General features: G+C 35.2%; 2 protein-coding genes across 2 annotated transcripts in view; one reads left to right on the top strand and one right to left on the bottom strand.

Annotated features, from left to right (window-relative positions):
* Positions 1-23,743, bottom strand: part of LOC127865239 (E3 ubiquitin-protein ligase RNF185-like) — a 422,044-nt gene that overhangs the window by 335,375 nt on the left and 62,926 nt on the right. The window lies entirely within an intron of this gene.
* LOC127865169 (uncharacterized) lies at positions 1,282-22,453 on the top strand. Its single transcript, XM_052405118.1, has 6 exons — positions 1,282-1,323; positions 7,156-7,313; positions 9,004-11,148; positions 12,621-12,679; positions 13,001-13,055; positions 13,260-22,453. The coding sequence occupies exons 2-6, from the start codon at positions 7,179-7,181 to the stop codon at positions 14,100-14,102; spliced, it is 3,237 nt and encodes a 1,078-aa protein (XP_052261078.1). The 5' UTR covers positions 1,282-1,323; positions 7,156-7,178; the 3' UTR covers positions 14,103-22,453.

Here is a 23,743-nt window from a genome sequence, read left to right as displayed (position 1 = left end):
TAGTAGTAGTGAAAGTAGTAGTCGTAGTAGTAGTAGTAGTAGTAGTACGGGAGTAGAAGTAGTAGAAGTAGTAGAAGATAAAGAAGAAGAAGAAGAAGAAGAAAAAGGGAGGAGGAGGAGGAGAAGAAAATCAAGAAGAAGAAGAAGAAGAAGAAGAAGAAGAAGAAGAAGGGAGGAGAAGAAGAAGAAGAACAAGAAGAAGAAGAAGAAGGGAGGAGAATAAGAAGGGAGGAGGAGAAGAAGAATGAGAAGAAGAACAAGAAGAAAAAGAACAAGAAGAAAAAGAAAAAGAAGAAGAATAAGAAGAAGAAGAAGAAGAAGAAGAAGAAGAAGAAGAAGAAGAAGAAGAAGAAGAAGAAGAAGAAGAAGGAGGAGAAGAAAAAGAAGGAAAAAGAAGGAAAAGAAGAAAAGAAGAAGAAGAATATATGTCGACTATTAAATGTTTTTCTTATTTATTACATACGAAATTACATCTCTTATTTCATATTACTATTTGAACACCTTATTTTAGAAGGTAATATATATCATATTATACTTTTATAATTTCTTTTTAAGGATAATTTTTTGAGGAGTAAAATGATGTCCGTTTGCAAGTTTGTTGATCACTGAGATGATTGGTTTAGGCGGCCCATTGGTTTAGTGGTTGTTCGCCTTTGTAAGAAGACTAGTTATTAAAAATACACATTCTCCAAATTAGTCGTACCCACTTCCATTAAATATTGCTATACTGCTTTAAAAATGCCTTATATGCCTTATTTGTTGATTTGAATAAGTTTAATACGGTACCCAAAAGTATAACAATAACTAGTCCGTGTGCAGTTGCCATTGACCCTGCAAGGTGCGAGGAAAAGGGAAAGAAGAAAATAGAATTTAACTCGCGGTTTAAAGAATAAAGTAACAGTTTTATGTAACGTTAATAGAATAAAATAAACGACATCAATTTCGATTATGTGTAGCAATGTTTCTGCATGTCAACGTGTCCATTTTCCCAACAATTTAATAGTGATAGTTCAAACACTGAAACCGTTTCACACTGCGACTGCGTGTGTGAATGTGAACTCAATTTGTTTGATATTAACTTTGGCATGCTTAGCAGCTATTACAATGAAGGTTTCCGTTTAAGATTATTAAGTTTAAAAAATGGACTCATGTAGCGCTTAGGTTTTTACTGTGGTCCAGTGTGGATTTCGTTATTTTTGCTGTTTTATTTCCAGTTGTTTCCCCTTTTCACACAGGGGAGGTAATAAAACAGATTTTGGTTACACAATTTCCAATCTGGCTGTCCATTTAGCGCTGGGCTTGGTACACTCCCTCTTCATCTAGGTTCAATCCCAGTATACTCCAACTTAATATTATGGGTCTGCCATTCTTACGGTATCGTGTTTATTCCTCCTGACTTCGTTTACAAACAAACATTTGCGACCTAGCCTCTAAACCTATAAGTTCGTGCACCTTAAACTTCAAAGGCATATCTTTCATGAAAAATCATTAGACAATAACTAAACTTGATATATACTTTATGATTTATCTTTTGTTAAACAAATAACGATTGAAATATGTTGGTTGATAATAATAATAATGGAGTAACGTACCTTTAAACATTCATGTATATCTTAGTCTGCGTCACACAGAATTACCCTATAAGATCGTGCATCGATTTTGATGATGTCACAGCGAGGCCCTGTCATGTGTTTATAATAACCGATATATATGTTTTTGTGAATAAGTGTTTATTTGTATTAAATATGTGTTGTTTTAGACGAATTTCGTGAATAAACTGTATTGAAAATATTGGTTTAAATAATACTGGTCTTCATAAAAACAAAATATGAAATGTGATAACTGTATTCAGAGGTCTAGATAAAGTGTATTTACTAACAGAAAATACATGTAGCTTAATAAAATTCTATTCACAATGGGGGCATAAAAGGCTGTCACCCCTTCTAATGACAGTTGTTTTGTGACAAAATCCAAAATTGACGCAGCGAGAACCTTTATTTTAGGCCGGCCACGATCTTAACGTATGGTCTCGTGTCATCATTTGGGGGTAAAATTTTCCGCATACACAGCATTCTTTAATCGTATTGTAATGCAAAGTACAGAGAGCACAATACGAATTCAAGACGGGCCTTCAAGGGAAACTACTCTTACAACATTTTACGATCAAAACATTGACAAACATAGCCGTCTGGTGCAGGAAATGTGCAGATTTTATACATTGTTTAGGCTATTTCTTTGGAACGAGGTCAGAAAAACGGACAATTTATATCATATTTATTGTTTTTTCCTCATGATTGTTGTCTTATCGGCTGTGGAAATTCTCGCGTTACATAAGTGAATAGTTTTCGGGCACGTGCGTTCGAATGTTGCTTAGAAGTTTACGTCATAAAAAAGTACACGATCTTATAGGGCTGCACGAAGTTATAGGAATAGGAATAGAGGATACTTGTTATATCTGAAGGAAAACAATAACAATTGATTATTTTTTGGTCAGAACTAAGAGTTGTCAAGAAGAGACAGATATGAGTTGTAAAATTAACACACACCCTTGATTCTTGATAATTTTATGTCCAAATATTATCATAATTATCCCCACGCTTTTTGAAAAAAAGGTGGGGATATTGTGGTTATCTCCGCCGTCCGTCTGTCTGTCCGTCCGTCCTGGCCACTATCTCCTCCTACACTAAAAGCACTAGAACCTTGAAACTTACACACATGGTAGCTATGAGCATATGTGCGACCCTGCACTATTTGGAATTTTGATCTGACCCCCTGGTCAAAAGTTATAGCGGTTGGGATGGGGCCGCGTCAGAAATTATCACTCATTTTTTTAGGTTATTTTACATTTACTTCTTTATTTCTACACCGATTCACTTCAAATTGATACTGGACCTCTCTTATGACAATACGGTCAATCTCAACCATGCATGGCCCCATTCCCAACCCTGGGGCGCCCCGCCCACATAGGCCACACGCACCAATAATTTCCATTTACTATAATTTTTTCATTTCTACACGGATTCACTTCAAATTGATACTGAACTTTTGTTATGACATTAGGGTCAATCTCAACTATGCATGGCCCCAATCCCAACCCTGGGGCGCCCGCCCACATAGGCCACACCCACCAAAAAATTCCATTTACTATAATTTTTTCATTTCTACACGGATTCACTTCAAATTGATACTGAACTTCTCTTATGACATTAGGGTCAATCTCAACTATGCATGGCCCCATAACCAACCCTGGGGCCCTGCCCACATAGACCACACCCACCCAAAATTGCCTTTACTATAATTTCTTCATTTCTACACCGATTCACTTCAAATTGATATTGAACTTCTCTTATGACAATACAGTCAATCTCAACTATGCATGGCCCCATTACCAACCCTGGGCGCCCCGCCCACATAGACCACACCCACCCAAAATTGCCTTTTACTATAATTTCTTCATTTCTACACCAATTCACTTCAAATTGATACTGAACTTCTCTTATGACAATACGGTCAATCTCAACTATGCATGGCACAATTACCAACCATGGGGCGCCCTGCCCACATATGTCACACCCACCCAAAATTGCCTTTTACTATAACTTCTTCATTTCTACACCAATTCACTTCTAATTGATGATGAACTTCTCTTATGACAATACGGTCAATCTCAGCTATGCATGGCCCCATTACCAACCCTGGGGCACACCTAGGTCAAACATTCGGCGTGGGGATACGCGTCGGCCTCTGCCGCGCCATTTCTAGTTTGTAGATAAAATCTACTTAAAATACATCTTGAACTCAAATTTCTCATTCAACTTCTTAACTATTTTGTGCGTACATCTGCAGTGATTTTTTTTGCCCAAAATTACCACCGATATTCGGCTGCTTCCCAATTGCAAAAAATGACGTTTTTCCCCAAAAATCTGACCAAAATTTCCCAAATATTGACCAAATTTTCCCAATTAAGCCAATAAGATTACAATGTCATTTAGCGTTAAATTCGTAGAACGAGTGCTGATCGAGCTTGTCGAGTCTTCGCCGAATGACAACTGACTTACGAATGTAGCCGAATACGATTTTACTTTGCTATCCACACATCTCCCTCTATATTGCGGAGGATACCGACAATAGTCGATGTATCCCGATTGTTAACGCCTGTTTTTACACACGTCCAAGATGGCGGCAGGCAGACGAGAAGTTTGCGATGACCAGCGAAAATGATAAATAACACTAAAATTAACAGCGGTTATCACATGGTTATTAGGAGATAATTTAATGTGTGTGTCAATTAACGCAAAATACTATGTTTGAGATGAACAACAACAAATATTTATTAGAAATGTTCACAGTAAATGTGCGTCACAGAAATCTGTGTTGGGAAATTGGAGTTCACAAAGTTAAAGCATTTAAGACGAGAACCGTTCGAAAATGGAAAGAGACAAACATGATTTGATTTATATGTTAGTGGATCTGTGTATATTCAGATTCATATGCATATTCTGCTTTATTATGTTTGTCACGCTGTATAGTTTGGTGAAATAGCATTGAACTGAGGATGCCAATTGTGCAAGATATTAAAAGGTAAACAAATGAAATGTATTATTTTAGCTCCATCTAATACAACATTAACACAGCAAGAACACAAAAGCGTGTTTGTTAATATTTGTTAATGTTTTCACCATATCATATTTACTCTAAAAAACATCCTGAATTAAATTCATACTCTTAAAGAGATTATGATTAAATCAAAATGGTACATGTATATTGAAGAATCTATAGATTATTGCAAGTTTAATATGCATGTGGAAGGATATTAACTAAACGTTGTAAGAAGACATGAAAGCAAAACTTTATAATATAAAAATGCTGTCAAACATGAACTTAGCCATTTTTATTCTGTTCTTATAATCATATTTATAATGTTTCCCAATTTCATGGTTTATCACTCTATTTTCCCAATTTCATGGTTTATCGCGCTAATTTTCCCAATCCAAATGCCACAGGCTGTAACAAAAAAAATATAAAAAAATCACTGATCTGCTTGCGGGTACTTGGGCCAGACATAATTTTTGTTAAACTTCTTTGATTGCACACCCCTTATTTTTAAGTATTGTTCTGTTCAGACTCTAACAATATATGAATTGGTTGAGGTTAAATGATTTTGAAAGATAAAAATTAGAACAGTGTTTGTAAAAAAACATGATATTTATGCCCCGAAGAAGGGCATATAGTGATCGGACTGTCCGTCTGTCTGTCACACTTTGCGTTTAGGTTTCGAAAAATGCTCATAACTTCTATGTCCCTTGAGATATAACCTTCATATTTGGTATGCATGTATATATGGACAAGGCCTTTCCATACCCACACAAAATTTTACCCCTGTGACCTTGAACTTAGGGTCCGCGTTTAGGTTTCAAAATCTGTGTTTAGGTTTTGAAAAATGCTCATAACTTCTATTTCCCTTTAGAAATAACCTTCAAATTTGGTATGCATGTGTATATGGACAAGGCCTTTCCATACGCACACAAATTTTGACCCCTGTGACCTTGACATTGAACTTAGGGTCCGCATTTAGGTTTCGAAATCTGCGTTTAGGTTTCGAAAAAAGCTCATTACTTCTATGTCCCTTGAGATATAACCTTCATATTTGATATGCATGTGTAAATGGACAAGGCCTTTTCATACGCACAAAAATTTTGACCCCTGTGACCTTGACCTTGAACTTAGGGTCCGTGTTTGGGTTTTGAAATCTGCGTTTAGGTTTCGAAAAAAGCTCATAACTTCTATAAAGCGTTTATAGGGGGCATAAGTCATGCTATGGTGACAGCTCTTGTTGGTTGTAAAAAAGTAATGCTGAAAGGCAGCTATGTCAAATGTGATTGTCTATTAAATCATTGTAATGCTGAAATGAAGCTATGTCAAATGTGATTGTCTATTCAATCATGTATCCAATTATATATAATAAACATGGTTTTTGACGCTAATGTCATTAGCCTAATGATTATTCCTTAAGACAGTTAAATACCGCGAGAATACCGTGTTGCAGGCTATTGGGCGCATGTGAGTATGTTTTAGATAAGGTTTCCTCTGGGTATTCAGACTTACTATCACAGCATCACGCCAAAATTGAACACCATTCAGATATTTATCATAAAAGCAAGTAGCTGGATATTGAAGCTACAGTTAAAAAATGAGTCCCAACTTTTCTGAGGCTTGTCAGTTAAATTGGCAATGGTCCCTCCTCAGGTGCAGGAAGACCTCATAAACTTCCATAATATGCCAAAGGGAACTAGAACAATAATAATATGAATAAATGTACCATTTACATTCTATTTACACAAACATCAAAAAACTATGAACACACAAAAGAAAAAACTTCAGGCACAGCACCTAAGTGAGAAATTACTGATGATGGACACAGTGACTAAATGTTCACAATTTAATAAAAAGGAAAGGTCATGACAACATTTCACACAATAGTTCTTATTTTTTTAATAGTCATTTCTAGGAAATGATTAGGTTTAAAAATAACAAACAATATATTATTTCTTGAAAATGTTGCAAAAAGGTTGGTAACAGTATAGGAAACGTCAATATTTGTTTAAGCCTCACTTGTATAGTGCATGATGATGGTAAAATATTTTATATAAGCCACATTATTGATTGAATTCCTATTAAAATTAAATATTAAGCGATGTTGGGCGAATTGGGAAAAGTACTGGTGCCAGCCCGATTGGAAAAAATGAGGGGGACAAAACCTGAAACTGGTAAAATTTGCGCCGTAAAGTCTCCAAATTGGGAAATTTGAGTATTTGATTTGTTGCTGACAAATACTTGAAAATTGAAAACTAAGTGTCGTCAAGTTTTTAATATTAAAGGTTCAAGCCATAAAAATAATGCTTCATATGTAAATGAACTAAATGTTGCATTTTATTAATTAAATCGAGTATTTATATGTATATCTATGTTAATATATATAGATTAATAAAAATTGAAACCTTCAATTGGGATTTTTTCTGACAGCAATTAATTTTTTTATAGGTTTGTCCATATTGGGAAAGTGCAGTTTTCCGGTAATTTATAAAAACAGAAAAAATCGCATATAGTGAATACAAATGGCAATACAATTTACATATGTTTGTGCTTTTCATATAGGAGATTGGTGTGTTGGCCCAGCGATGGAAGACTACCACACAATTCAAACAGCCGACCATGGGAGCGTCATGCTGGCAGAGATGCACGTTCTACAGAAGCAGGGAGTCATGTGTGATGTCATTCTGGCGGCTGAGGATGGAGAGGTCATGGCACACAAGGTCAGACATTGAAAACTTACCTTACTGTTCACGCCCAATCATGCCAACTTTTTTATTTGTCAATTATTTATCTTTTATGAACACTGCGTGAAGATAAGATTAAGGCTTAATCGACTTAAGATATAATGAGTGAATATTTATTCTTACAAAAAATTGAAAGATTAGTGCACATAATTATAAAACAAGTATTATAAAGTACATTTTGTGTACTCTTTTGCCATCAATGTTATTAATTAACAGTTCTGAATTTCATCAGCTGTAAGAGTTTAATGGAATTCAATGGACTTAAAACAAAGCCTTTGATCTTTATTTGACACATTTTTGCTTTATTTGAAATATACTTATTAACATATTTGTTTGTGGTTATGATGTGGATATAACCATATTGTTTGTAAGACCAATATTTGGCACACAATTTTTTCCTGTAGTAGTGGATATATTTTTTGCACACCTGAGCATAACATGGTCATGATGAGCTTTTGAGAACATTTATCTGTACAACCTGAGCTATTCATTCCTTCTGGCATATTGTCATGTAACTTCACAGGTATGATTCAGGGATGATGCTCTTTCAGAGTAACTGATATTCTGGACCATTGCATATTTGTAGAGAAGAGCTAACAATTGATGTAAAAGGTGTAACCTTTAAGAATCAATTGTATGAAACCACATGAGACGGATGTTTAATATTTGGTTTATCATATCAAGTCCTAGACAAAGACTGTTCATACCACATTTTAAACCTTACTCAGGTGAGATATCAAGGGCCATCTTGTCCCCGTGCTGAATTATATTTTTTTACCCCCTTTCACAAGAGGCATAAAGCAGTTTGTCTGTACGTCAGTAATGATGGTATGTTTGTCGGTCAGAAAATTTCTCAGCCATTTTGACACTTAATTATGGATTCATAGCCACGTACAAATGTTCATCACAATAAGACCACATGTCCCTTGTTACACCCTTCTCCCTCAATGACCGATTTCCAAAGGGAAATGGACAAGACAAAATCCCAATATGAAAACAATCTCATAAGTGTCTAATGATTATAACATTTCAATTGTATTACATCTAACAATGTTTATAATTGTAATTTATATAAAAAAAATATGATTTGAACTATAAGATTAGTTTTAAAACTTTTCTTAAAAAAACCTCTGAACTCTGATATTGCATTTTTCTCAAAATGGCCAGGAAAGGCATATTTTGGTACACATGTAAACCACCATAAGATTAATTGTTGCATGTAACACCTGTCTCTTTACCTTCAAGGTCAAAGTCTCACTTTCTTGGGGTCAAAAGTCAAATTTGGCCATAAAACAGCCTGAACAATCCTGCATTAGCCATAACTTTGACATATTATGATGGAGTAAATTTACACAAATGTTAACCATAACAGGATTACTTGTCACATGTAACACCCTTCTCCCTACCTCAAAGGTCAAGGTCACTCTGAGAGTTCAGAAGTCATGTTTGCCATAAAGCAGTTTGTCCAGACTGTAACTATTTGTTATTCATTTGAAAATACAAACTCAATGTAGACTGTATTTGTGTGTTACCACAATTGATACGGTGCATTTCCTACCTAAAAAGTCTAGATAATTCTTAGACGCCAAAACTTTTGACATGAGTGGAGTTTTGAGACAAAAGTAGAATGTGGGGACATTTATGGACACATTTCTTGCTATTACAGGTTGTTCTCATGGCTGCCAGCAAATTCTTTCGCGAGAAACTGTCACCAGTGGTCAGCCAGTCAGCTGCCAAGATCTGCCTGAAAGGAATATCTGTTGTAGAATTAGCCAGTCTTGTGAAGTACATTTACACGGGAAAGTTGCTAGTGGCTAAGGATACCATGGATATAACATTAGAAATTTCAGAAATCCTGGAACTGAATGGTGTCATCCAGGGTTACAATGAAATTGTCTCCAATGAGGCTGCACTGGGCCAATATGCAAGTAAGGGTTTTGGTGAAGGCCAAACTAGGCCGGGGGTTCCAGTGTCTAATGAAAAGAATTCAGCAATCAATCATGATTTGAAAATACCTCTAATGGTGCAGAAACATGTAAAAGTAGAAGCTGAAAGCCCAAATGAGTCTCCTACTGTTTCCAAGGAAGCCAATGCATGTGAATATGGTTTCCAGTTACAGAATCCTTACCATGAGCAGTATGTAGATGTTTCTGTTGGGTCAAGGTCACCTTCTGAAGCTGTTCCTACAGCTTCATCTGTAAAGATCGTCAACCATCTTGAAGGCGTAGACCAGGGTGTTAAAAGTGCCCAAATATCAGAAGAGGAGTCCCAACACCAGGATCTTCTAGCGGTTGCCATAGAGTCACTGTCTGATACATCCAGCATGATGTCTCATCAGAGGAAAGCTGGTGCAGAGCAGGAGGCTGGTGTTGGAGTGGACAAGCAATTCAAACACTCAGAAAACAGAGCTGCAGATATTGATGATAGAACCCTTAATGTAACATCATTTGTGAATGGAAGAACAAACACAAAAACAGTGACTCTTAACGCAGGCATTGTGAATAATGAGTATGGTGGTCATACAGAAGTTTACACTGTGTCATTAGATCCATCCTCACTGAAAGCACCAATCCAAATGCCGCGTCCTATGAGGAAAAGAACAGACAAAGAAAAAAAGGCACGAGAAATAGCAAACAAATATCGTAGGAAAAAAAATGAAGTTCTGAATACTAATCTCCCTGAACAATTAACTGAACAATCCCAGGTGTCAGAATGTACAAAAGGAATCAACCCATCATCTGATGGTACACATTCGGGTTTTCAGTATGCCAGCCTATCTAAAGAGAGAAAGAAAACAAACAATATGCCACTGATTGATGTACCTGTAAATTTAATTGTTTCAGAAAAGGATTCAATTTCTGACGGTGAAAAGAGTTTGAATTTAAACAGTCAGCCTAGCAATGACGGATATTATCAGATTGTAATGAATTCTGATGAAATTGAAGACACGGTTGAGGTACATACAGATCCAATGGAAGTAACACCAACAAAACTTACAGAAAATGAATCCAAAGAAGGTAGTGGAAGTGCTAAAACATTAAAACATGTTACATTAGATTCTCCCAAAACACCAAGTACAGATGAAGACAATAGATCAAGTGCGACTAAAAGAAAAACTAGAACCCCAAAACGGTTGCCATGGTCAGAAGGAGAAGTTGTGAACGAGAGTGACGTGAGAGCCAGTATTCCTGTAGTCAGAACCAGGAAGAACAGCAAACTGGATTCAAAACCTCAGTCCACAGACAAAATGCAGCAAGACTATGCAAAACAAAGCATGGAAAATGTGCCAGATTACATGTTACCCCATGTTCGACTAGAGCGACATTATGACTCTACTGCAGTTACTTATCAGAAGCAGACATTAACAATATCTACTGCAAAATGTGATGGCACTGTTGAAATGGAACCCTCTGAAGAATGCTATCTGGATGAAGATGAAGAAAGCATGTCAATGGTGCAAGATGTTGACCTATCTGGCAGGGGAAGGAAAAGAAAGTCTGTTGTCAAACCAGAATTTGAGTACAGTCTGAAGTTGTCAGTGAAAAAAAAGAGAGAAATTAGAAATTCAGGTCAGTCAAACAGTCATCAAAATAGATGTGACCTTACAAATGATAGTGATACTGCAGTTGATAAAGGAACAGGTGAGAATAAAGATGCTACAGAAAAAGAAATTGCAAATAAGTCAGACGAAGTGAACATTGATCAGTCTAGCTGCTCTCGAACAAAGGAAGCATTGGTTGAAAATGTCATGAATTCTACAGGCCATCCAGTTGAGGCTGCCTGTAACACAGAAGATACACATGCGGAGCTGGTAAAATTATGAGTAATTTTTCTATCACATGTTAAACACTTGGTGTAAATATTGAAGACTTACACATTAATTTTGGGTTCTTGTTTTTTAACAGCTTATAACAGATGCATTGTTAAGTATTATAACAGATGTGTTGTTTATTCAGTAATTCACAACTGATTACTATTCAATTAATGTTGTTGGACAGCATCATCCAACTTGCTTAGATTTTATTGCAATGAAATGCAAAATTTAAAGTGAAGAAAACTTTATTTGACACATTCCCATGCCCCTAGTGGGAGCCTTGACAGTGTTTATCATTGCTCCGTTTGAAAAAGTCGATGTCAAGATGCAATATTGGTCAAGTAATGTGGATAGTTGCTAAAGACATCTTTCATGCAAGTATCAAAGCTTTGAAGGAAACATTACCTGGTATAGATTTTTTGAAGAAGTGCATCATTTTGGACTGTCCAAGAAATGTCGACATTCAGTATTAGTCTCAGAAAAAAGGGCCAATGTCAATGTAAAACTGTAGTCAGGTGATGTGGGTGTATTGATAGCAGTTAAAGACAACATCTTTGCAAGTATCAAAGCTTTGAGCCAACGGTATGGATTAAGACAAACATGCCATTTTGGGTAAACCAAGAATTTGGACCTTCTGAATTCAGACATAGGTCAATATCAGGTCAAAATGAGGTAAGAGGGATGTGGGTGTGTTGATTTTATACAAGCTTTGTAGGAAGAATAATAAATATGATTGTCATTGTGAGTTAAACTCTTTGTGAAGGACAGACAGATTTGACAAATTAAAAAATGGACAGGCCTCTCAGCATCAGTACTTTGAATAAAAGCAAATGAGCTGTGTTCTGTGAAAAGGGGGTTTAATGAATTTGTGTAAAGTGTCTTTCCGCTTTAATGATATTTTTAGTTTAAAAAAGTCTCTTCTTAGCACAAGAAAGTCTCTTCTTAGCAAAAATCAAGTTTTTGCCGAAAGTGTCTTCCCTGATAAGCCTGTGTGGACTGCACAAGCTAATCTTGGACGACAATTTCCACTTTTATGATATTTTCCCTTTCAAAAAATTCTCTTCTTAGCAAAAAATCAAGTTTTTGTGGAAAGTGTGGTCCCTGATTAGCCTGTGCAGACTACATAGGCTAATTAAGGACGACACCTTACACACATGCATTTATCACCTTTTTCACAGAGCACGGCTCAAATATATTAAGTAGATGATTGTAAGTCATCACTCATGTTCACTATTTTCACAGCAAATATTTTTTGTCTTTCAAAAGTGCTTAAAAAGTGTACATTCATTCCTTTAACATACTGAATATCAAACTTCCATACTTTTTCCCCAGCCTGGACATGTACCCTCATTCAATACATTACAATTAGATTCCACATGTTTAGCTTGTTTACCAGTAAACATTTTCAAAAACAAAATCATTTTAAAGAGTTGAAAGTTGATTTATTGTGTTGTGCTTTCTTGTTGAAGGATGATGATAAAGGTGATCCTGACACTATTGACTCAAGTTTCTCAGAGGAAACAGACAGGTGAGCTCTGACACTGATGTACTTAAAAAACTGCAGTATTGGAACAAATTCAAACTTATGATTATATTATGCGAAAAGGTTGAAGACAAATGTTTGCTTTCATAAGGTCCATTGGGAGAAAAATTTAAGGGAACATAGATGCTTAAAGCCTTATGAACATGAACCAATTTTAAATGCTATCTTTGTTATCTATGATTTGGCAAATAAACAAAGAAAAATGTTGTAAACAATTGTTATAATTGTCTTTTCCAAGGTCATTGCATAATTTAATGCTTTTAGAAATATTAAGGAATATTTTATTTCAACAAATCTTACTTTCAGGACATACAGCTTGGCCACTCAGCAGAACATGAAGCTCGCAGATACATCTCAAAGAGTGTGTTGAAACAATGCAGTTAATCTGAAATTTCTTTACGCCATAATACAGAGTTTTAAATCAAATTAATTATCAGATGTTGAATTATAATAGTAGATTATTTAAAGTTTTAAACTAAAGGTAAAGTAACAAGACTGGTGTGTTATCTGGTAAATATTTTTACTGTTTAAAAATTGTATTGGTCAGTTTGTATGATACTTTCAGATGTTAAACTGTCAGCACTGTGGATACCAGACACCTCTGTCAGGAAATCTACGCAAACATATGCAAGGAGTTCACAAACTTGTTGTCGTTCACAAAGAACTTCAACAACAGCCAAAGTTTTCATCCTTTAGGATTGGACAGGTGGTAACAGTTGATGGACAGTTATTTGACAGCAAGACAATGACCCCTCCAGCTTCGCGCAGAGTACATCCAAAACCAGACACCGACTGCAAACCTCGTAAAGAGTTTGATGGCAGAAAAAGATTCTCATTAAAGAACTTGCCAGTGGAAGAGTTCACAAAAGAAATCTTACGACGTCATCATGCATATGTGAATGCTCCAGAGAAGACTTTCAACTTCATGACCCCAGTGCTCGCCAAGTCAACATTGCTGCCTTCCTTCCCCCAGGCTTCACCAAATGTGCGTAACTCGAACGCGAACAAACTGTACAACATGCCCAAAATAAGTCCCAAGTATACCCCTTTAAACCAGTCTGCACAAGGGTGGGTACCATTAGTAGTGAAAGAAGTGGAGGTCACTCAACAGAGGGCAGGATATGAAGACATAGTCATCGAAAATGTTGAGAGTGGTGTGCCTTATCGGACTGGCTCTACTGTGCTGAAACTCGTTGAAAGGCGGAACCCGGCTGACAATGAGCAGATGATCATGATTACTAGCAATGGCGTGCAGTCTATTGTCAGGTCACAGGACTTCTACCAGACACTGCTGGAGTCTGGACAAGAGTCCAGCGAGACACTGAAAGTCATCTCCTCACTGCTTGAGGCTGGTGAAGAGATAGAAATACGTGAGGAAGGCGAGACAGTTGAAATACAAAACATTTAAGTGTGATAAACAGAAGGTTCTTTTTTCTCAGGACTGTATCAGTGCTGTTGAAAAGTTTTATTTCAAAAGATGTCATTTATTATTCAACTCTTAGGCAGTTAGTTGCCTTTGCCATGTTTTGAACCTGATTGTTTTGCAGTCTAACTCTGGAATGTATCGATGCTATTTTATCTTCATCCCCTAAAACGTTAAGGGGAGGGGTTTATACTGGAATCGCCAGGAATGTCTGTTTGTAGACCAAATCTTGTTGGGCATGTTATCTTGCACATTTATTGTCCCCTACCGGTTTCACCGGAGGGGACTTATGGTTTGCGCTCCGTCTGCCTGTCTGTCTGTCCCTCACACTTTTCTGGATCCTGCGATAACTTTGAAAGTTCTTAATATTTTTTAATGAAACTTGGAACATTAATAGATGGCAATATGGACATTATGCACGTCATTTCATTTTGTTCCTATGTCAAAAATTCTGGTTGCTATAGCAACAAATAGACTAGAAATACTGCTGAAAATGGTGGTTTTCTGGATCCTGCGATAACTTTAAATGTTCTCAATATTTTTTCATGAAACTTGAAACATGGATAGATGGCAATATGAACATTATGAACATCATTTCATTTTGTTCCTACGTCAAAAATTGTGGTTGCTATGGCAACCAAAAAAAACAAAACAAATCTGAAAATGGTGGAATTTCTGACAATGGTGGAGCCGGTAGGGGACCATATTGCTTGACAATAGCCTTGTTTCTCATGCATGTGGAATTTTAACCATCCTATGTTAAACATAACAATATGTATGCCCCCAGTATTATATAACATTATTCCTTTTGTTTATATTTGCATTGGGCATGTCACAAAAACTAAATGAGGAGTCAATTTCATTCTTAATTGGTAGATAGATCACTTTGGTGGGAAGTTCCATGCACAACTTGTGACAAGAACTTAAAACTATTTCCCTGGTCATATTTTTAAACGTACAAGAGATATTAACTTGAAGCTTAATAGGTAGTTATGGTATATCTTATTAAGGGGATGTGAAGTTTATAAGAGTCATTGCTCTTACTTCCATACTTCAGAAATACTGCCATTTATTAGTTGTTATACTTCTATTTTCTTCAGAGGGTATATTAAACATTATAAGAGGTATCTGCTTTGAACTTAATATGTGAGTAGATCTGAATAAAGAAAAGTGCATCGCATTATAACATTTCCTAATTTTTACAATTAATTCAAAGGTAGCAAGCTTGGATTGTTGGGAAGCCAGTACTGAAAACTGATTTCTGACAAAGTGGTGTGTAGGGTGTATTTTAGACAGAATAGTGACATTAATAGTTTTCTTAGTGTATATGTTGTTTGAATACATTGGTAATGCATACTATGTTTTTTGCATTGATGTTGACAATTGTATTATCATTGTGGCTCTTTGTGAATGGGTCTTAATTTGTGAAATTGTTCTTCTGATTCTGTATATGTTAAAGTATAGATGTTAGAGACCTTTAGAAGTTAAATAAATAAAAGTTTTCCTTTTCATCATATTGTTGGTAAATTTAGAAATTGGTATTAACTAAACTGTCAATATCACTAGTAGTTCCGTATGCATAAAATGATATATTTTGCCAGTGTTTTTTTTAACATTCATTATTAATTTTTTTTAAAGTGACCTCCTTTTCGAGTTTTTGGGATATAAACCCTAGTATGCACATTATTCTATTTTTGCTCACAATTCCTTAATTTCCTAATCAAGACTTCATTGAGAAAAAAGTGGAAACTGGGCAATGTACAGTGTGACATATCCATTTTTAGCTCGACTTTTATATATGAAATACATATAGTGGAGCTATCCTACTCACCCCGGCGTCGGTGTGAGCGTGCAAATGTTAGTTTGCTTACCACCCCAAATATTTCCTATGTCCCTTGACATATTGCTTTAATATTTTGCATACTTCTTTACCAACATGACCCCAACCTATAAACAAGAGCAGACAACTGTATCAAGCATTTTGTAAGAATTATGGCCCTTTTTTTCACTTAGATGCATATTCTATGTTAAAGTTTGCGTACCACCTCAAATATTTTCAATGTCCCTTGACATATTGCTTTAATATTTTGCATACTTCTTTACCAACATGACCCCAACCTATAAACAAGAGAAGACAACTGTATCAAGCATTTGTAAGAATTATGGCCCTTTTTTCACTTAGAATATGCATATTATTGATAAATCTATGTTAAAGTTTGCGTCCCACCTCAAATATTTTCAATGTCGCTTGACATATTGCTTTCATATTTTGCAAACTTCTTTACCAACTTGACCCCATTCTATAAACAAGAGCAGACAACTGTGTCAAGCATTTTGTAAGAATTATGGCCCTTTTTCCATTTATAGATTATGCATATTATTGATAAATCTATGTTAAAGTTTGCGTACCACCTCAAATATTTTCAATGTCCCTTGACATATTGCTTTCATATTTTGCCAACTTCTTTACCAACATGACCCCAATCTATAAACAAGAGCAGACAACTGTATCAAGCATTTTGTAAGAATTATTGCCCTTTTTTGTCTTAGTAACTGAATATTTTGTTAAATTTTGTGTTTAGATCCACTTGACTTCTAAAGTATCTAAGCTATTGCTTTCAAACTTCAAATATTTTCTTACTATCATGAGGGTACTGTACCTGGCAAGTTCAATTTGACCTTGACCTTTGAATGACCTTGACTGTCAAGGTCAAGAGAATAAATTTAAGTTAAATTGCCATAACTTCTTTTGTTATGATCAGATTTGATTAATATTTTGACAAAACAACACTTTCCTGAATACCACAATGGATTCCACCCAAACGATACACTGACAAAACAACACTTACCTGAATACCACAATGGATTCCACCCAAACAATACCCCACGCCCCAACCCAGAACCCCTGCCCCCCCCTTTTTTTTGAAAGATCGTCTAATAAATGATCACACCCCACATTATACCCCCCTCTCAACAAACAAAAACATACTAGTATTTATTTACTTTATTTTTGAAGGACCATCCAAACTTCCCACACAAGCTATTGTTATTAAACTTGAAATAAAATCTTATTTTTTTGTTTTATGTCTTTACAAATGTTCAATAGATTGTGGAAAATATACCTGAACTATTACCTTGACCTTATTGAATAATTTGAACAATTTCCCCATGATGGCTTACGTTATACTGTCAGGCACTCGAATAGTCGAGCGCGCTGTCCTCTGACAGCTCTTGTTAAAAAATGCGTCCATCTAATTAGACATTAACAATTGTCTTATCGATTACTGCCTTTCAATTTAATTAATTTCATACCAGTATAGTTAAGACAGATATAATGTTTATAACATGAAGTTAAAATATGTCAACAGTAACTAATTATGTGGAATTTGTCTGTATTTGGGAAATAAATCAGATGTGCATCAAATAAAATGTTTGGTACACAATTTTGTCATGATGTACAATTTTATAATGAGGGGCAAGCATGTTCACCAAAGTGCCATGAATGTTTTAACATTTCTAGCAAATGCATAACCTTCACCAATATGTAGATGTGTTTCAGAATCTTTTGATAAGCTTTTATTATCATTATGCTCACCAATGGCCTCTATGCTAATTGGTTCAGTTTGTTAATGATTATTTCTGCAATATAGCTAATATAGAAAATTGTAAATGATTGTTAATTCTATTCACTTGCATGCCCTCTTGGGGCCTTTATTTTTTCAGTTTTAATTGGCTTTGTCTTTTAAAATATATGTACGTTGGATAATATTGCAAGGATTTTCTTTTTTAATATGATTACAGTGTAAATGATGAAAAATTGGCTGCAAGGCCCGAATCCCTATGTTTAAGCCCAAGGTCATACATAAAGGTCCATGCTAAAAAAGTATTGACATGTCACAGATAGTACGGACTATAATTTTATCATTCATCACTGCTGGAAGTTTTTTAAGAATGGGGGTTTGTAAGAATGCAACTGGACAAATTTTTTTGCAAAATACCAGTTTAACACTGTTAAGAGGATTATATATTAATGTTGACCGCTTTTAATGATGGCAGTTCTGTAATGTAGCCATACAGTTACCAATGTTTCTATTGTTTTATATCATAAGTGAAGTACACAAAGCATTCTTTTTACGGTTTTTAAAACGGACGTAAAGAAATTTATGTTACAAGCCCCTTGTGACCTTGACCTTTTACGTACTAACCTCAAAATCAACATGTATTTGTCCTTTCCTTCACAGTAACAATCATGCCCATTTGATTGGTTGTAAGTCACAGCATACTCCAGATATAGTGTCTAGAAAAAATTGGTTGACAGACTAACCAATGCACTGGGTAAAAATATATCCCTGCTTGGTTGCAGGGGGACTACAAACACCATTAAAGGCTGAACATGTGACATAATTGTCAAATCTGTTGATATGAAATGATACTGGCAGTGTCTGAGCCCAGATTTTAGAAATCACAGTGTCATTAGCTCCACTGGCCAAAGGCCAGCGGGGCTTATGTCATGGTCCTGTGTGCGTGCGTTAACTTTTTCTTTAAACATCTTCTTCTCCTAAAGTACTGGTCCAATTCTGATGAAGTTTCTCAGGAATGTTTTCTTGGGTGAACCTCTTTCAAATTTGTTCAAATTATGCCCCTGGGGTCAAATTTGACCCCGCCCCGGGGGTCACAAAATTGAAAATTTGCTGATATAAGGCCTATTTTGTGAAAACTTTCAAAATCTTCTTGTCCATAACCATTGGGCTTAGGGTTATCAAATAGGGTATGTAGAGACATATAATAGTCCTCTACCAAATTTCTTCAAATTATGCCCCTGTGGTCAAATTTGACCCTGCCCCGGGGTCACAAAATTGAAAATTTTCTGATATAAGGCCTATTTTGTGCAAACTTTAAAAATCTTCTTGTCCATAACCGTAGGGCCTAGGGCTACCAAATTTGGTATGTAGTGACATCTACTTCGTCTGTTCAAATTATGCCCCTGGGGTCAAATTTGACCCTGCCCCGGGGGTCACAAAAATGAACATATGCTTAATATATCCGCGGCCGGCGAAATCTCTCCGCATTTTACACTGGTAGATTCTACCTAAGCATTTTTAAAACGAGCGATATAATTGGCTGTCGTTTCCCAATCTTCCAATTGAAATCGATTTCATAAAATGTGTTTGGTATTTCGTATGCAAATGGAGCCGTTGTGAAGCGAAGATTAAAATTATTGAAATGACAAATATCAATCGAATTAACGACGGACATCATATAGTTTGATAGGAATAATGAAATGTGTTTGTCAACGTAAAAAGAATACATTTTAGATACAAGAAACACATATTTTGTTTAGAAATGTGCACAGTGAATTTGTGTCACGGAAACCAGTGTTTCTGTTTGCAAATTGGGAGTTCAGTCTACTCGCGAAGTAAAACAATTTAGAAGAGGATCTTTCGAACATGGAAATAGACAAACATGATTTGATTTATATGATAGTGGATCTGTGTATAATCAGATTCATATGCATATTCTGCTTTACTATGTTTGTCACGCTGTTCAGTTAATTGAAATAGCATTGAACGAAAGATGTGAAATGCAAGATATTGAAAGGTAAACAAATTATATATGGTATATATTAATTTAACTCAGTTTAATACATCATTAACACAAGAAGAACACTCAAGTGTGTTTGTTTATATTTAGTCCATTAGGATTGTTTGTATATAACCTTTTATAAAAAAAAATTGTATTGTTTTGTTTGTTTTCACCAAATGGTTAGTATTATTCTTTTACGTTAACATTCTCAAAATTCTTGTTTGATTTTAGGCCCTATTTATCAAAAAAAAAATTTGAATGACATTTTATGATTTATAAACAGATTGCAAAAAATATTTGTTCAAGATAAACATTACAACAAATTGTTACATTGAAATTAAGTGATTTTAATATTCAGTAGCAAAAAAGTAAGAAGAATCCAACTTAAAAAAGATGTGTCTATTAAAAGTATATTCTACCAATGCCGTGAACAATCCCCTTGTTTATAACATGACTGCCGCTAAGTCTATTACTAGCAACCTATCAGAGAATAGGTCAGATACCTTATTTCAATATATGGCAATCCTAGTATTTTTCAAAAACAAACATGACAGGTAACCAATGTCAGATGGAACAAGATGTGTTTGTGAAACACAATGTCCCCCTATATGACGTTTAACCTTGAAGGATGACCTTGACCCTTCACCACTCAAAATGTGCAGCTCCTTCAGATACACATGCATTTCAAATATAAAATTGCTAGCTTCAATATTGCAGAAGTGACATTACATGAGCAATTTTGACCCATATATTTGACCTTGAAGGATGACTTTGAAGGATGACCTTGACCTTTCACCACTCAAAATGTGCAGCTCCATGAGATACACATGCATGCCAAATATCAAGTTGCTATCTTCAATATTGCAAAAGTATTCATAAAATAAGCGATTTGGGCCACATATTTGACCTCTGACCTTGAAGGATGACCTTGACCTTTCACAACTCAAAATGTGCAGCTCCATGAGATACACATGCATGCCAAATATCAAGTTGCTATCTTCAATATTGCAAAAGAACTCATAAAATGAGCGATTTTGGCCACATATATTTGACCTCTGACCTTGAAAGATGACCTCGACCTTTCACCACTCAAAATGTGCAGCTCCATGAGATACACATGCATGCCAAATATCAAGTTGCTATCTTGAATATTGAAATACTGCAAAAGTGTACATTAAATGAGCGATTTTGACCCATATATTTGACATTTGACCTTGAAGGATGACCTTGACCTTTCACCACTCAAAATGTGCAGCTCCATGAGATACATATGCATGCCATATATCAAGTTGCTATCTTCAATATTGCAAAAGTTATTGCAAATGTTAAAGTTGGCGCAAACCAACCAACAAACCAACCAACCAACAGACAGGGCAAAAACAATATGTCCCCCACAACTATAGTGGGGGACATAAAAAGTAAAGGAAAGTTAGGTCAAGCTAATTGTTTGTCATGATATCTCTTTAAACCTCACGCCATATGCAAGTTGTGTTGCCATGATTGCAACATCTTGATAAATTATAATTCAATTTTTTTGTCTCATAAACATTTACTTTGTTTAACAAACAACCTCTACAAAGTTATCATTCCTACTGCCTTTCGGCACCTCATGAACCTGAAAAACTCGTAACTTTATGTTTCCTCGGGCAAAATATCTTCTTTATACAATAAACAATTTCTTCACCACGTTAACAATCCTGCTACACTCACTAATGCCTCAAAAATGAAGTAAAGTTCAGGTGATCTACGTCATTAGGTATTTTGCATATGTCATGAACTATATAAGTAACAGAAACTTTAAAACCTACAAACACTTTGGAATTTTGGAAAAAGATTCATGATTGAATGAAGGAACTTTCATTAATCTTGTAGAACATGCGTAGATTTGATCTTCAGCATCTAAAAATATGTGAAATAGAGAGAAGGACAATATCTTTTGGAGAGATAAATGTACCTACGTTATAAGCAAAGGACCTGTGTGACAATTCCCGGACTTTTTAGTCTGTTTAGTTATCACTGTAGTAAAGTTTTCCATATATAAAAAATGCTCACCCTTCCAACTTTAAGCGCCCAGTGGGACGAGGGATAGAAAGAGAAAGTCACATGCTTGAGTACATTTCAACCCATGCGCATTGCATGTTTTTTTCGCATAAAAAAACATTGGAGCGATACAGGGTCACCATGGCCCTCTTGTTTTGAATAATTAAAACCTTATTGGTGTTTTTGTTATTGGACTAGACATGTTGCTTTGAGGCATCTATTCAGTTTAACATATATGTACTAGAAACTGTTATATAAAGTTTGTAAAGAATTAACAGAATTGTTCTGTGAATTCTATAGATTTGCAGCGTAGTACTGTATTATAGTTGTTTGAAACTAAAAACCCATGAGACCAATCCAACATGCTATGTTGAGAATCTCTTTAAAAAAATTACAATCGCAAGCTGACCTTTTCATTCAATATTTTATTATGTTAAACACAACAAAAGAATTTGTTATGTTGATATACTTATGTAAACACACAGAAATCAGTTTGTGAGGTATCAGTATGAATGAAAACAAGTTGGTGTTAATGTATTAAAGGGGTCTTTTCACAGATTTTGGCATGTATTGAAGTTTGTCATTAAATGCTTTATATTGATAAATGTTAACATTGGATTTAAAAATCTCCAGTAAAACAACAAGAATACTATTAAAGAATTTTTTTAAAGTAACCCTCGTCGGGGCTTGAACCACTGACACCTGGAGCCAAATTGGAGCAAAATTCTACCGCTCTATCCACTAGACCATCCGCTCTCATACCATTTCTGATGTAATTTTTACTTTATATCTGCAATCCTCGTAGTATCAAAAAATACAACGACAACAACAGAATTCTCCAAATTATTCAATTGTTTCGTGTTGCAACGCTTTATAATTTTCAGGTTTTTAAATCGTCAAAAGATGCACATATGGGATATTTTAAAGCATAGTAAATGTTCGGTATTACTGTTTCCTCACAAATATCATTACTTCAAGGAAAATTTGCGAATCTGAAACAATTTTTTTCAATTTTGTCAATTTACCAAAGCGTGAAAAGGCCCCTTTAAATTGATGCAATTATGAAAACTGCAAATGAACACTTTGGCATTTTAAGTACAACCTACACTCAGAACTTATTGACATCAGTTTGTTGAACAGCGTGTATTCAAATTCAGACAAAAATAATTGAAATGTTTAGTTTATTTAACAATTATTTACTATTTATCGAAACCAAATTTATAATAACACACGTTCTCCTCAAAACCAAGCACAATTTTTATCATGGTGGCAAGTGATTATGTGTACATCCAACAAATTACTTGTAAAATTACTTGTTCACAACATTTCAGTTAAGTACACTGTTCACTGTTCAGCCTATGTAGTAAGAATCCATGTATAAAAGATTTTCATGTATCACTTCTGTCCCATCATTTGTGCTTGCATTTGTCTAACTCTTTCTTCATCTTGTTGTGACATGGCAGTCAATTTCTTTCCAATCAAGTCATGAAGTTCTAAAAACTTTGAAACACATCGGTCTATGCATACTGTCTCACCTTTAGTGAGTTCTGAATCTTTATATCTAGGTGGTATGCACTTCTTCTGACATGAAGAGCTCATTCTGAAAGAAAAATTTACAACTGATAATTCTTGTTCAGTGCTCGAAATATAATTTGAACAGGTCAGGGTGCTCTTTAATCTACAGGGCACTTAACCATGCAGTGTCTTATCATCCCTGTGGCATATTTTCAATAAAGCATGTGTTAAATGTAAAGCAGAATATAATATTCCATATTATGTGTATTTTCTTCAAAAACAGCGATTCTCTAGCTAATAAAACTAGTTTCACTGTGAAATTGAATTCAATTGTCAGATGGAAATTTCAAATATAATTTGCTGTGTAATAATGTGAACAGATCACCAAGAATGCCCGAAGATCCTTGGTTTCTCACCTGAGATAGTTAGAAACTTGCCAGTAATATGAAGATTTTGTGATGTTTGTGTAATAACAGTTATGAAAATCC

The sequence above is a fragment of the Dreissena polymorpha genome, chromosome 1 (assembly GCF_020536995.1).
Source record: "Dreissena polymorpha isolate Duluth1 chromosome 1, UMN_Dpol_1.0, whole genome shotgun sequence".
Lineage (NCBI taxonomy): Eukaryota > Metazoa > Mollusca > Bivalvia > Myida > Dreissenidae > Dreissena > Dreissena polymorpha.
This window is presented reverse-complemented; position numbering and strand designations above follow the sequence as displayed.